Source organism: Argiope bruennichi, chromosome 9 (assembly GCF_947563725.1).
Source record: "Argiope bruennichi chromosome 9, qqArgBrue1.1, whole genome shotgun sequence".
NCBI classification, from domain to species: Eukaryota; Metazoa; Arthropoda; class Arachnida; order Araneae; family Araneidae; genus Argiope; species Argiope bruennichi.
Window position 1 is genome coordinate 85,374,936 of NC_079159.1, and position 16,660 is coordinate 85,391,595.

The 16,660-nt window shown below is 25.8% G+C and overlaps 1 protein-coding gene across 1 annotated transcript; it reads left to right on the forward strand.

The window, feature by feature from the left end:
* The first annotated feature begins 208 nt into the window (after positions 1-208).
* Positions 209-16,425, forward strand: LOC129984407 (palmitoyltransferase ZDHHC5-like). Its single transcript, XM_056094286.1, has 8 exons — positions 209-732; positions 5,009-5,130; positions 6,847-7,004; positions 10,970-11,142; positions 11,698-11,800; positions 12,841-12,932; positions 13,962-14,067; positions 15,286-16,425. The coding sequence occupies exons 1-8, from the start codon at positions 641-643 to the stop codon at positions 16,339-16,341; spliced, it is 1,902 nt and encodes a 633-aa protein (XP_055950261.1). The 5' UTR covers positions 209-640; the 3' UTR covers positions 16,342-16,425.
* Positions 16,426-16,660: the final 235 nt, after the last annotated feature.

Consider the following 16,660-nt stretch of genomic DNA (forward strand, 5'->3'; position numbering starts at 1 on the left):
ATCAGCACAAATGAATTATAATTTATTATTATAAACAATTAAGTATAAATTAAAACTGTTGTGGAATCATTTATTTGAACATGATGAATTTACAATCGAAGATTTAAATTAAAAAAACCCTGCTATATATATATTTTTCTGTATATCATATTTACCTGTAACTGTGTTGGGTGCAATTGTTGTTATGAAGATGTGCTAAAATGTCAAAAGTTGTCTAGCCTGTTGTTTTTTTTAACGTGTTAATGTTCTTGCTTGATGCATAATATGAGTTTTACTATTTGATGCTGGAAAAATATATTTGTGTTATTGAAGAGAAACTGTAGGAATGTAATTGGTGGGATTTATCAAGATGTTTATGTTCATTTCAGTTAAGAACAACAGAAAAATATATAGCTTTACAATACGTGAAATTAGAAATCAAATTCTAATTAATTATTTCCGACATTATGTTTTTTCTCACTCCTCTTATAGATGCCGATTATAGGGATAAATAATTCGATAGTAAGCCTAAAATTTACTCAATGTATCGTTTTGATTTTTGTTTATACGTACTCGTGCAGTTCATGCGCACATAAAATAATATCAAAATGACTGGCAACGAATAAAAAAAATTTGCATAGAAAACTTAGGAATTTCAACTATGGGCAAGTGCAATCCTGTGACAAGAATAATCCCTGCATCATTTGCTTGGATTGTTTTATTAGCTGCAACTGGGATTTTTTTCGCATTTCCGTAAGTAATTACATATACTGGATATGATTTATTAAATTTCCGTCAATTGCGTATGAAACCCTATTCTCTGGAACTTTCTCTTATTGCATTAACTTTGACATGCATGCTTTGTATATAAATAAAGTTTATATTTTGCGTTTCTTTGGAATAAAATTGTGTGTTAATAAAGTTATATATATTAACAAGGTGACAATTTAATAAAAAAATGAACATTTAAATCTTCTGTTTTATAAAAATTTTAATTATACAAAATATGGAGGAAAATTTTGTTTATGATATTATATAATGACTTTAAAAAACTACATCAGAAATAACCAGTTTTTTTAAAAGAAATATATTATCTTCTTTATTATAGATGTATGCATCTGTCAATATAGTAAACAATAATGATAAAATCAGCTTGTATTTATTTTTTAAATATTAACATATTTGAATATTTTTAATCTAGTAATTTGAATTCAATGTTGAACTGTTCTACTTAAGAAATATGAATCTCAAAAAAGAGGATTGAATAGTGTAAACTATATTTTTTATGCTCTCAATGAAGCAATTAAGAATAAAAGAAACTTAGTAATTAATTTGGAAAGAAGATAATTTGGTGATGGTTTATTATCTACCAATTGTTCCCGAAACAAATATCCTCACATAGTTTCCATTTACAAATTTACAGCTTGGTATACTTTCGCAATGCATATTTTCCTAAAATGTGTACCTTTCCTTGGTAAAATTATTTCTAAGTATTAGTTTGCTGCTTTTCTCATTAAATATATATATATATATGATTAAATCCTTCTGTTAATTATTCATTAACCACCTAAGTGTTTTATTTTCTATCTAATAAGATGATACCTTCTATTTTGGGAATATTTTCTTATTTTGATTCAAATGCAAATCCATTGAATACTTGACTTATCTATGTATTTGAAGTAATTTTAATACTGAATTATAATCGTTATGAATGATTTATTTTTTGCTTACAACCATCAAAATTCGATAAAATGATGCACGTATAGCATATGGGCAAAACAGTTAAGCGGTTAAAAATTCTTTGCTTTTTTTTGGAATTACTTCTTTTTTTGTTTCATCTTTAATAAGCCAAAACCAATGAGTCATGCTTTTCTAGGAAATATTTTTCATGCAGAGAAAAAATAAACTTTTAATAGAAATGTGAATAAAATTTAAATCGGGGTGCTCTCTATGTTTTCCTTATCTTTGAAGAATTAATAATTGGATTTTCTCTTGATCTTAAAGGAAAAAAAAAAAGTATTTCTGCTGATAAATATTGCAGTCTACACTTCGTTTATTTTACATATGCATATTGAAAGAATTAATTGTATTTTTATATGAATGATAGTAAAATTCTTGAATTTGTATGAACTTGTCACTAATATGTGCAATTATACTAAATTTTTAAATGATAGAATAACAAGATAGTTTTCTCTGATTCTTAAAAGTATTTTTAAAGATAAATTGTGTTATCTTAGCTACCTATATTTTACATGCATGTATCAAAAGTAATTTGGGAAAATCATTGTGTATTTAAATGAAAGATAACAAAATATCTGTATTTCTGCTATGCATCATCAAGATGTCTAATTACAAAATACTTTAAGGATGATATGATAAGGTCAATTTGCAAGATTTCTGTATTTCTATCAATTTGTCTAAAATGAATAATTACTAAATTATGAAAATTCGGTTTATAATATTTTGAGAATGTGCAATTTCATATTATAATTTATAAATATATATGGTATATGAAAAATTTAATCCCTTAAAAATGATTGTAAAATTATTTAATTTAAACATTGCAAAATGGTAATTTGATAAAGGTAAATAAATTCCTTTATTTTTAATATTTTTTTATAACATGGAAAAATACTTCAAAAAGTAAAATTAATTTGAAGCTTCAATAACCTTAAATTTATAACCCTCACTAACCAAAGTGTGTAATATTTTATGAATTACTAATATCACTATTGATTTTGTAAAAATTGTATTGTTTGGATAAATTATTTCATTAATATATTCAGATTATTGTTAAAATTATTCCAAGCCATAACCATCTTGAAAGTTTTGCTCAGGAAGTTTTGTATATTGTCATTATTTATTTTAATCTTGGAAAGATAGTGTCAAAATAAGGAATTGGGAGTTTAATAGCTTTGAAAAAAGGAAATATTCGAAATAAAGAATTCATTTGATAAAGAAAGTCTTTGACTTAGTATTTTTAAGAGACTCACAAAATTTATCTAGATTTTTGATCAGGCTCTGACATTGATAATTAAAGTGATTGCACGTAAAAAGGATTAATTACATATATATTATATAATTTATAATTAGAGAAAAGAGTTCCATGCAACTATTAAAATAACAATAAAAGTAATCTAAGACATGTTTTCTTAAAGTATGGGAACTCAAATGGCATTGCAAATGCATTGATTCTGAATGCATGCTTCAAATAAATAAAAGAAATTTTTATTTAATTTGGCACTCCATTAAATGTTTTTAATTAAATTATTCAAAAATCTTACAGTTTATTAATATTTCTGTTTTTTTATTCTTGTACATTTAGAGGCTCAATATCCTCCCCCCCCCCATAAATAGGAAGTCACAGAATATGATAGCCATCAAAATAGGATTTAGGATCCAAATGGGAGTCTGATCCTAGATCAAGTTTTATATCCCTTGTTCTATGATCATGCAATTTATACAGCTTAATGAAATTCTCTAGGAATTTATGAGGGGAAAGGATGCATTGATTTTTTTTAATAAGTTAAATGTTTTTTGAAAAGAAATACATGAAAAAATATAATTAAAATTCTGTGTTCATAAAATTCATTCTATGTCCTAGAAAATTTAATCAATTATTTTAATATTTTGCATTCAGGGTTCCCCACCCCATAATGATAAGTATTTTTTTTTTTTTATCAAAAAGAATTTTTTCCTTGAAATATGAATTGTACTTTGAATTGTATTAGGTTTCTTCATCTAAATTACAATTAATGAGGAACATTTTTGCTTTATTAAAAAAATATTGCTAACTGAGTATAAATGTCATTTAAAAAATAAGTTGAATAAATGAAATCTCTTCTTTTATTTGCCCCAGCTATTGTAAAATGAAATAAATAAATAAAATTAAGAAAAATGAAACATTATGTAATCCTGGTATATTATGATGGTTAACTTAATCTTTGAAAATTGTTTTCTCAATGGACAGAAACATAAATGAGGGGAAATTTATTCATCTATTCTTTTTTGAATTATTTCTACATGCTATAAATTATTGCAGTGGAAACTTTAAAGAATAGATTTTTGAAAAATAAATAATGGGTGATAAAAAAAGATTGAATTATGCCTTCACTGTCTTTTTTTTTTTTTTTTTTTTTTCTTCTTCTTTTTCTTCTTCTTCTTCTTACTCTAGTGTTTTTGACTAAGTAAATGGTTATACTGCACATATTTAAAAAAAAGAAGAAAAAAGCTGTATATAGCAGTGTTTTTTATTCAAAGAATAAACAAATTTTGGAGAACAAGCCTCTTTTTTTATTATTATTATTATTATTTATTGCGAAAAAGTTTATTTTTAACAATTGTAAGATTTCTTACTTGTTTGTTTTATTTATAGTTACAATATATATGTCTGTTTAAACTCAGTATTCTGTTATTGTTTGTGATAAGTTAGAAAATACAAACTGTATATATATATCGTTTAGAAAACTTTTAGAATATTATTGCTGAATAAATGAACTATAATTATTTTTATATGTGAACAATGCATTTTTATAATTTTAAGAATTCCTTTAAAAATATTCCATTAAATTACTTTAACTAAATAAAAAAAATTGGAAATTATTTCTTAATTACTCTTATAATGTTAAAAGTAATTATTTTGAAATTCACACTGGTTGAAAATTGAAGAAAATTATAAAGTCAATATTTTCTCATTCTCTTTGAACTTGGTTAAAAGCTTAATAAGCTGTTGAGCTTATGCACAAATTCTAAGTATGTGAATAAAACCTTTAATTTTGAATGATTTTATTATTTTATGAATGAAATTTTTGAATAATTTTATTATTTTATAAATGTAATGAGGTGTTTACTATTATTCTATGATTTACTATTATATTAATAATAAATCATAGATGCATTGTTAATAATGTTAAATATTCATATTTAATAGGATAATTTATATCTGTAAAATCATAGATAAACTTTTAATCCATATTTTAATTTTTCTTTTCACTAAAATTTTGTATTAATATTAAATGATTTTTTTTAGCTGTCGCTATTTGATGTCTGTGTATACAATTGGTATTCCAATATATCAAAGTATTATTACATTTTTTGTAATTATGAACTTTGCTTTGGCAACATTTGTAAATCCTGGAGTAATTCCAAAAGGTATGCTTTATTAGTATTTTAATAAAGTTATTTATTCTTGATTTTTTTTTATATATGAATTTCTTACAATAACCATTTTTGTCAGAATTGCATTGGGCATTATTAACCTTGACTTTTTAAACAAGCATAGACAGACATATTAATTTGTATAGATTTGTTGTTGAAAGAAGAACATAACCTTGATAGTTTATTTTAATCACTATGCCTAATAATTTACTGAAAAGAGTTAATTTTAAGAGGGGAGGGGAGAGAAAATAATTAAGTCTTTAAGTGTAAAAAAGTTTCATTAAAAATGGAATTTAAAGAAAAGATAGATTTTTAACTAAGAAATGTAAATGTACTTTAGTTTAAGTAGTATATGATTGTTACTGAGAATTATGATTCACATAATATGAATTATAAATTTGAAACTTTGCACTCCTGATGGCAGTATAATTTGAATATTTTTCACTACAAATTTGCTACTTTACATTTGGCATGTAGAACTATAATTTTATGGTTTGTGTTATTAAATAAAAGTTGTTGAAAGGATTATATTTTTATAACTTTTATAATAACATAAATAAATTACTTGCTATATCACTAATTTTTTCAGATAATTATTGAAATAACATAAAAGTTGCAACATTCAAGCTCAAAGATATAAAAAGAGATTATAAACAAAATTATGTATACAAAGTGAAAAATATTCATGTTATAGTAAAAAGTATTTTTTTTCCTTGTGCATATCATATTTGTTTAATGCTGAAATATTTTTTTCATATTGAATCAGTTTAATTATAGCAAAGTAATTTTTTCTTGCAATATTTATTATATGTGCAAAATATATCTATTGAAATGAATATGATCCAAACCAAAATCTTAAATAATTATCAGCCTATTAAAATTCTATGAATTCATATTTGCTGTTTTCTATTTCTTAATACGTAATACATCTATAAATCATACAATAATTTTGAAACTGATTTTTAATTTCTTTGCTAAATTTCATCTTTTCTTATAAATTGTACCATCAAATACGCAGTGAAAATCATGTCTATCATTTATCAAAACTATGATTAACTATTAATGTAAGCTAGTATGGATTATCATTTGCTAGAGATTATAGTATGTATATCCTAATATAAAACTGATATTGAAATATGTTACCTGATGCATTAAAAAATTAAAATTATCTGTACTGTATCTTTAAAATCAATAACTAAACATTCATAAAATATTCTAAAGTTTATTTTGCTATAACACAAACTTATTTGATATGCTGGATATAAGGGTTTAAAATGACTTAGTAGTTATTGCTAGTAGTGGATTAAAATGCAGAATTGCTTATTAATTTTTAATTCAGTAAACGACCTCTTTACAAATGGATTATATATTCTAAGTACCAAAGAACATTGATAGTTTACTGATTTTTCTCCAATTCTACTTAAATAATAATATACTAATTATGAATAAGAGCTACATCTTATATCTTAATTATTAGAAAAAGGAAATTTTGATAAAATTAAAAATAAAATTAAAAACTGAAGCACTTTTAGAAGTCATTCATTATTTTTGACAAAAAGAAAATTCCTTTATATGTATTATTATCTTATTTATTTATTTCCTTATACATATTGATTATATTATATCTGATTTTTTAAAACCATTTTGATTTTTAAGATATTAATAGTTTTTTTCCAACAAGTTGTGTTCATTACTTGGTAATTTTGATAGCCACGCCAGATGAATCCAAAGGAGATAGGGTGGGGTCCCCAACTTATCAAGACATTGAAATTCATGGAGTAAAAGTGCGTCTGAAATGGTGTGTCACTTGTCAGTTTTACCGTCCTCCTCGCTGCGTTCACTGTGGAGTTTGTGATAACTGTATTGAAGTAAGTTACTTTAATAAATTTTTCCTAATTTTATTGAGCTTAATTTGTTTTATAATTATAACAATGGAATTTTATGTTAAATTTTTCCTCTTTCTACATGATATGCTGGAGTTCTGAAATTTTGTGCACTTTTTTATTATTTTCAGAAATTTTCAATCAGTTAATTAATTTTATTCTGTTTTCTTTCAGTTGAAAAGATGTTATTTAGTAGCAAATTGGTAAAAATGTGATTTTGGTTATATTTATATTAAATGATTATAAAAACTTAAATAGTGGTATATAATTAAAATAAAAAGAAATATTCACTATTTAATAAGCTATTAAAGTGTGTTTTTAAAAATGTGTTAAAGTGTGTTTTAAAACACATTTGATTTAATTTTTTCACACTTTTTCCTTAATTTTTTTTTTTAATGTGTTCTCTTAAATATGGTGTGTAAAGATAGTGGAAAGAGGATAAAATAAAGTTTTTTAAAAAGTTTTATTTAATCCTTCGATTGCTATGGATAAAAGCTTTATCTGTATACTGCTGTCTCTTGTGTTTGTTTAGAAATTATTTCTATTATATTATCATGTCACGGAAACTTCATACCTCATTGATTAGCAATGAGGAAAAAAATGAAATTTCTTTTGTTTGATCATTTTGGATATTTGATTTGTTTAAACTTATCATTTCTTCTGATGAATAAATATTTCCCTTCAAAAGTTATCAATGCAGCAGGCAACTTCAGAGGAAGAAAATGTATTGTCTGCAAAAAACATAAAAGCAGAAATATGCCTCATGAGTATACAAGATGTGACATTCAATTATGTGTTGATACTTGTTTTTGAGATTTATGGTACATAGTGGAATTACTGATTTTTCTTATTGTTCTTTGTTCTTAAAGGAAAGTTTTTGTTTATACATAGAATATCTACGTTACTTATTTGTTATTTGTTCAATTTTCCAATTTTCAACACCCAAATGCATATTATTTAATTATCAAATTATTGCATTTTAAAATCTTACCATTGCTGACTAAACAATATATATTGAAAATAAAAAATGTTCAAATCCATTTTGGTGTGGACAAAGTAATAGCGATTATATTTTGTACTTGTAATATGTTGATTTGCCCCTCGACAAGATCCATATTATGTGAAAAGATATTCAGTCCCCTGCAGTTGCTGCTCAGATGAAACTGCAACTTAAAGCAGTTTGCAGTTGAAGGGTTAATTGCATTGAAAAACAAATGGTAATTTCATGCAAATTGGGTTTTTCATACACTAATAATAAATCTATGAAAAAATTATAGTATTTTAGGTTAGCATACATTAGGTATTTGTTAGATTAGCATATAATTATTTTTTCTTTAAGAAATCTGTAAAATAAGCTTTCATTTCATTTAATAAAATTATAGTTTGGCACTTAATTTTTTCCCCATTTCTCTTAATATTATTTAAATAGTTGGAAATGTTCAGCTAATGCTTTTAGAATTTTTGTGGAGAACAGAAACAGTGATGGTCACCTTCAGGTGACAAACTGTAATTATTTAGGGAAGGAGAAAATGCCTTTTATTTGTTTTAATATAATGAAAAACACAAAATTTGCAAAGAATCATGCATATTTCAATGCAGGTAATGGTTTTGTCCTGTTTGAAAGTTGATGAAATAATTTCAAGGTCCAAATTTAAAATCATCTGATTGAATTCTCATCTTAGAAAATGATTTGTGTGGCAAAAGCATTTTTAAAAAAGAATATAATTATTTAGATTAAATGTGTGTAAGATTTCTGATCCAAGAGAGGAAAAAAATTATTAATTCATGTGTTAAAAAGTTGCCTGTACATATAATAGATTATTTTAAATTTAATGAACTTAGTATTTTTCATATTTTTTATGAGCAATGAGATGTAGTTAATAAATATTTCTTAACCCATATTTATGCATCATCTGAATATTCAATTTATACACATCTATTTATTTTGGTACATGATAACCTGAATACTGACTACTTTTGCATTGCATGTTTTTAAAGCGTTATTATTCCTTTTTTCAACCTGATTATATATAATAAGAAATTTCATCTTTTGTTGTTAACCCTATGAGCCCTGACTGCCCTATATTGCCCTGTTCAACAGGGGGTCCAAAATGAGTTCTCATCAATATCTTTCAAACCTTAAACTCATTTAACCACTCCAAAGTGCCTGAATTAGGCCTGTATAGAAAAGAACGATATCGGGTGGTCAGGGCTCATAGACTTGAACATATTCACTGCTGTTGTTAATAGCTCCCACTTTTTAAAAAATATATATACTTTAAAATTAATTCATTGAATAATATATTTTGCTGGTTTATGGTCCTCTATTTTTAACGAATTCATCATCATCTGCAAGTTATTTTATAGAATTATTACCAGTCATTTCCCATGTCATTACTTGTCATAATTTGTAAGGTAACATGAATAACACAATAGTGTACCCTAATTAAATCAAATTGGCCTCTAGTACCAGAAACCTGCAATTTACTATGCTAGGTAATGTGTTAATAGCTGTGCATTCTGAAGTTTTGGAGATAAGATGAAATTATTTTTGCTGATGCATTCTTTTTGCTTTTATGTTTTAATTAATCAACCACATCAAACTCAACTCAAAGCCCAACACCAGCTTATGTTGTCTAGGGGGGGGGGAAATAAAAACATATTATAGAAATTAATATATAGATATATAATTTAATATCTGTAATTTGAATATATTTAATAATTAATAATAATACTTAGATGCATAATATAGATAATGTATCCTTTTATATTGTTTTTGAGAATCATTTTTATAAATTTGGATTTTTTTTATACTGGATTTCTTAATTATTTAAAATTGAGTATTAATTTGTTTGAATTTGCAATAGCTAACTACAAAATTAATGTTATCTTGATATTTGACTTTTTTCCTAATCTTTTCATCTCCTATTTATTTATTTTTTTAAATATTAACTTTGATTACATTCGAAATTGATCTAAAGTAAGTGTTGATCCTTCTAAATCTTTAAGTGAGCTAGGTGAAGAAATGCAAAGTTTATGACTGCTCACACAAGTTGATAGTTTTCAACATGGAAATAATTTTGTATGCAAATATTCAGCAGTGTTAGACATTTGTAGTATATGCAACACATTTCAATTTTGTGTACAAATAAAAATCACTTTACATCTATGCCATTTCTATTAACATATGATTCATTATTATTTTTATATTTATCTAGAAATTAATGATAAACACAAATTTTATATGCTTGTCCAATGTATTTAAATAATAAAATCAGAATGTAAGTCATGATTTTTTTTAAGTTTATATTATTGACAGATTTTAATTCTTTCTATCTGAAATTAAAATAATGTATTTAAATCTCTTTATATTTTTTTTATTCGAATAACATTGACATTATTTGCATCAAGGCTTCTTAATCTATGAATTGCAACCCTAAATGAGATTGTTAAAATGTGAAAAGTGTTCCAACTACTAAAATATTAATCATCTGCAATTAGCAATCTTTTGGTTGAACTTCATTCCATTTGCAAACTTAACGCTTAACTGTATGTCATTGGTAAGCATGGCCAATAGACTAACAATTTTTTTTTTTTTGACAATTAATCTCCATTTGCAATAAATGTATTATCTTTGAGGATCAGTTGCTGGGATGCAGGTAATATGCAAGAATTGAATTGTTAAAATGCATTAACAGAAATAATTAAACTTGATCACTTTAACTTAAAGAATTTTCTTTTTAATTTGAATCTATTTTCTTATTATTTTCAAATTTGATTTCAAGTCTTTCAGGGCAAAAACTAAAGTCACGGTTTTATCCCTTCTGAGAAATTTTAACACAAAAACCTAAGTTCAAACACTTTTAATATGCAAGCATCACGTAAGAACTCTATGAATTGAAGTAATTAAATTTCTGTTTTACAAGATCTTTATACTTCTTTTTTTCTAGACCTTTGATCATCATTGCCCTTGGGTGAATAATTGCATAGGACGCCGTAATTATCGATACTTTTTCATGTTCCTCCTGTGGTTAAGCATTCATATGATTTCTATATTATGTCTCTGTGTCTTTTATATGAAGGATCACCTTGATGAAATAAAACAATTACAGACAATAATGACGTATCCTTTTATATTGATTTTGAATCTCGTTTTGGTATATGTTTACTTTTTGTGTTTGATTTATTATTTAAAATTGAGTATTGATAATGCTTTTTTTTCATGTTATATTCTTTTTTTTTCCATTAAATTGTAGATTTCATGCAAAAAAAACTTTCAACTTGATTATATATAGATAAATATTTAGTTTACTGTACCTATAAATAAATACCTGTTCTTTTATTATTATCTAATCCATGTAATGAAAGTAGTTCTGTGCAAAACAGATAGTCTATTCTAATGTATTATAACGTGCTAAAATACTTAAAACTGTACATAAAGTTTTTTTTTTTTTTTTTTTTTTTTTACTTTTCAATGTAAAATACAAATAGGCTTTTGTGTATACATTATATAAAAACCTGAAGTAGATTTCATTAATTTTTTTTATGTTGTTCTTGATGGTGTTAGTATTTGATATTGTAATTTTTCATATAATTCATATACTTTGCTATAAACTAATTTTAACTATAATTAATTTAATTAAACTAATTTTATGTATTTTTCCTAATCAAACAATAGTATTATAATCATAGGAATCATAGTAATTCTTTTTATTCCCATTCTTGGACTTACTGCATATCACATTATGTTAATTATGCAAGGAAGAACAACAAATGAGCAGGTAACTTTTATATCCATTATTTAAAAAGAAATTTGTTATTACATGTTTTATTATTACATAAAAAGTATCTGTTATTAGGAAATCAAATAAAGATATGTTGAGTATCTTTTTTTATTTTGGAAAAAAAAAAACATTCTCTAAAATGTATGAATATTTAAAATTGCATGCAATGTTTATTTTTATATTTTTAACTTCAATTATATTTATTTATGCTATAGTCATTGTGAATAAGCTATTATTATTATTAATAGTAACCGATCTTTATTAATAATAACCAAATAAGCCAGTGAAAGTGAATAATTTATGAGCATTTATCACATTATTATTATTAATAATAACATATAAAGTGTGGTCAATGTCAGTTTTTCATGGGGTTTTTTTTAATTCGCATTTTTTTCATGACCCCCCCCCCCAAAAAAAAAATTATAATCTGCTATATCCACCATTAAATTCGCCTGTTTTAATTTTAATGTTTTAAAATATCCTCCCCCCCCCCCTCAACAAATATATATTTATTGGGATTGTTCAATCACTTATCCCCCCCCCCCAAAAAAAAGATGATACTAATTAATTATAAAATAAAGAAAAAGAAGTTAGAAAAAAATCATAGAAAAACTTAATAGCAAGTTTAAAAAACATATTGGCATACATAGGATTGGCACACCCATGTCCCAATCCTATATAACCGTTTAATTACATTGAGCAAACTTTGTTGGGAATTATTAATAATAACTGGTTAAAGTGAATAATTTGTGATATTTCTGACTTTGACCAAAATAAGCAGTTATTATTAATAATGGTCAGTTAGTATTTATAATAACCGATTATTCATATTGCCAGTAACATTTATAATTCAAAAGTACTTACAATCTATTCTTTGTTAAGATAGCATTCATAAATAAAATATATAATTTATAAGCAGTGCACTTTTTCACTTTTTTCTTTCTCTCTATTGATTCTTTATGAAATAAAAATGGTTATTTTACTGTGGTTGTTTAAAATAGCTTAAAAGTTATTGATTTCAATATATCACTTTTTAGGTTACTGGAAAATTTATGGATGTAAAAAGTCCCTATACTAGAGGTTGCTGTAAAAATATAATGTATAGTTTGTGCAATAGTCCTCTACCAAGGTAATCCTTTGAATTATTTCCTTCACTTTTAGTGTTTAAAAGTTTTTTGTAACTGAGTTTCAAAGAATTGAGCATTTTTTAAATCTTTAAATTTGTAATTCTATTTCTTGTCATTGCATTTTATTATGCCAAATTTCAATGGCATTTTTTTTTATTTATTTATTTTCATTACAAATGATTTTACCACTTTTATAATAATTTCTAATAAAAACTTCTCTTATTTTGTTATTGTATATTTTGCACAGATTTATCACAAGATAAGAATAATTTTTATTTCTGTTGTGGGAAGTTGCATATTTTAATTTAAAATTCTTATAGTATGTATCTTAAATAGAATGGAAATATTGTCTTTATACAGAAAACTGTCTCTAGTGATAACTGTAAAATGATAATGTATAGTTTGTGCAATAGCCCTGTTCTAAAACAAAACTCAAGACATTTCACCTCTCTTTCAAAACAGTTAAAAAAGCTGTATAGTTCAAACCATATATGTATAAAGATATCTTTATTGAATTAGTTATTTTTACCAATTTTATATCTGTATATTATGTTATGATCTAATAAATATAAGAATCTAAATTCCTTAACTCATTTAAATTAATTTTTAACATGATAAATAATTAATTATATGTTACTTGGTATTCTTTTTTATCTTTAAAAAATAATAATAATCTAGATTTCAAATGAACTGTTTGTATCTTAATTTTTATCTCTTCTCTTTTGGACTTCATTGCTTTTATAGCCATCTCATTTTACTGCAATTGAAATGTCATATACATTTTTTTTTCGATATCTGCAAAGATATATATATTTTACTTTTTTTCCAATGAAATTTAGAATATATTTTATATAAGAAATATATATTTGTTTTTCTTTCATTCTTCTGTTGAGAATTTTATGTCAAATGCTTGTTTTGCTATTTACAAAATTATGAGTTATTATATGCTTCTGTGGCTATATTTAATTAGAAGCAAATTAAAGTATCTGCCTTTAAATTTAAATATATGATTTAACATTTGCTTCTTTTAGGTATAAAACTGACAAATCATTCTATTCCCTTGCAAATCAATACTATTCAAGAAATTTCAATGATCAGCAATCATTAAAAGAAAATAACTCGCCCCACTCTGGAAAGGTATTCATTTTATTTTAATTCATGTATTAACATATTTATTGAATTATTTTTTGCATATTTATTTTTCATTTGTACTAAAATATTCATTTGTCATTCAGTTCTTTAAAGCCTAGAGTTATAACAAAAATGTAAAATGATTAAAGTAATTTAACATGTAAAATACTAATTGCTTTTTCGTTTATGTGACTTGCAAGAAAAAAAACATTGCAATCATTAAAAATACTAACTTGATATTTAAAAAAAAAAAAACTTGTATTCATGTATTTAAAGATTTAAAGGAAAATAAACTCATTCTAGTTTAAAATGTTATTTAAATTTTTCACTGTATTATTTAAAGTCATCTGAGTTTAGAATAATATATGTGTTTCTCATATTTTAGAATTATTACAGGACATTTACTGTTCAATAATATGTGGGTGTTTTTCCCCCTTCTTTTCCTCTTTTATAAATTGTACATTGATGAATATAAAATGAATTGTCTTCAATAAATAAAATTTCATTATTATATTATTCCATATGAGATTTTCAAAAAAATCTTTTATATAAAAAAGTATCCTTCCTCAGTGGCATGACAGCCCCGGGCAGGCCCTGGCCTTCTGAAGAATTTTTTTCCAGGCTTCTCTTTTCTTTGCTATGATCTTCCAGTTAATCACTCTTAAAGTAGTGAAGTCCCCTTTCAGGCAATCAACCTATCTGAGATTGGGTCAGACCCTAGTTCTTGTTCCAATGAGCTTGGCCAGGAATATTTTCTGTGTTGTGTGCTCCCTGTTCATTCTAATGTCGCCAGCCCATTTAATTCTTTGGATTTTTATGCATTTCACAATGTCAGGTTCCTTGTAGGCATGGTAAAGTTCTAAATTTGAGTGTCTGTGCCAAACACCATCAACTTGTATTCTTCCAAAAATAGCCCTTAGTGTCTGCTGCTGAAAGATACCAACGGCATTTTCATCTTTTTGTGTCATTGTCTAGATTTCTGAAGAGTATATGAGTATAGGTCTGATTAGACATTTATAAATTAATAACTTTGTTTTTCTTTTATTTAAATTTAATTTTAAATATTTCTTTAACCTGTGAAAGCATCTATTGCAGCTTTAATTCTCCTTTGTACTTCAGGTGTGATATTGTTATTAATGTTAATCTCAGAGCCCAGATATATAAAGCTGTCAACTTTCATATAAAAGAAGTATAAATAATTTAAATTTTTGAAACTCCTTTCAGAGTGCAGGTGTGCATTTCAAATACAATGATAAATCTGACTGCATGTTTCCAAAGCAAAGTTTATCCGAAGATTGTGAAGAAGCTCCTCCTGCAAATTTGAACAGAGGTCGCCTTCATTTGAGCCTGAGTGAGTCAATTTACACGAGACCAGAGTCATCAGTCAGGAACAAAAGCTCTAGAGCTCTAACCCCTCCTGTGCCAATTAGATTTGATTGCTCAAGAAGATCCTTGCCACCTCACAACAGACTTCATGCTCCATCTCCTCATTATGTAGTTGCTCAATCTGTTCATGTCCCAGCTTTTGCTAAAGAGGCCTCAAAAATGAGTGCATGCACTTCAGGCCAGCCTTCAAATCCAGTCTTGTATTTCTCCCATTATCACGATCCATCTATGGTCAAATACGATTACGGTACATCAACTGGTGATGTCTGCGGGCCAGCATCCAATTTCTATTCTCAGCTGTACAAGCAGAAGGATGGTTTTGCCGATTCTAAAGGGGTGTCTTTCACTTCCCCCGATTTAACCAATAGTGGAAAAGTGCCATCAGACACCTGCTGTTTGGGCAACCAGACTGTGGACAAGCTGCAAGAAATTGCCAACAGGACTATGATCAGCGGCCAGTGCACCGATGTATCTGTTCTCGAAGCATTCCCTAAAGGCTGTAGCAGTTTTCACAATAGCCCTAGTAAAGAACATCGGGATGGTCACCAGTTGCTCATTGCCCAAACACCTCAACAGTTGTTTGTCAACAATTGTGTAGATTGCCAGCAGACTTCATCTAATCATTCTTGCCAAAGTAGTATTTCTGGTGAATTTGCACGTACTCCAGGTAACAGACCTTTGTCCTTTGTGAAGGCAATGGAGATGTCTGAGACACTGGATTGGCATGATAGTAGTTTACAGCATTCCAGAGTGTCTGCCACTTCTCCACCTCCGGCAAAAGTGGTGTCAAACTCGACTTCTAACTATAATCTGTTATCCCCAACTTCTAATGTCGTACCTGAACATAAATCTAAAAAAACTGACCATGAAGTTAGTTATGAAATTTCTGTATGATCTGTCATATTGATATCAATTTAGAGTTTATTATTATTTTTTATTAGTGTACTATAAATATTTCATTGCTTTTGTTGTAACAATTTTTTTATTTCTTGTAGAAATTTAAGATGCTATGTATATTATTATTGAATTTCTTGGATTTATTAAGTCTTATGCCACAAACTGCCATTTTCCGTTCACTTTATCATAATTGCCACCAATATATTGCCAATTGGTGTTTTTTTTTTAACTAATCTTAAATACTTTAATTATGTATTTATTTCCCTTTTTCAAAGAAAAATGACTAGAATACTTCTTCAAAATCTTAATTGTTTTT

Coding starts and splice junctions, on each gene's coding strand:
- LOC129984407 (XM_056094286.1), top strand. CDS start 641: ATGGGCAAGTGCAATCCTGTGACAAGAATAATCCCTGCATCATTTGCT. Junction 733..5,008: donor GGGATTTTTTTCGCATTTCC/GTAAGTAATTAC, acceptor GATTTTTTTTAG/CTGTCGCTATTTGATGTCTG. Junction 12,933..13,961: donor TGCAATAGTCCTCTACCAAG/GTAATCCTTTGA, acceptor TGCTTCTTTTAG/GTATAAAACTGACAAATCAT.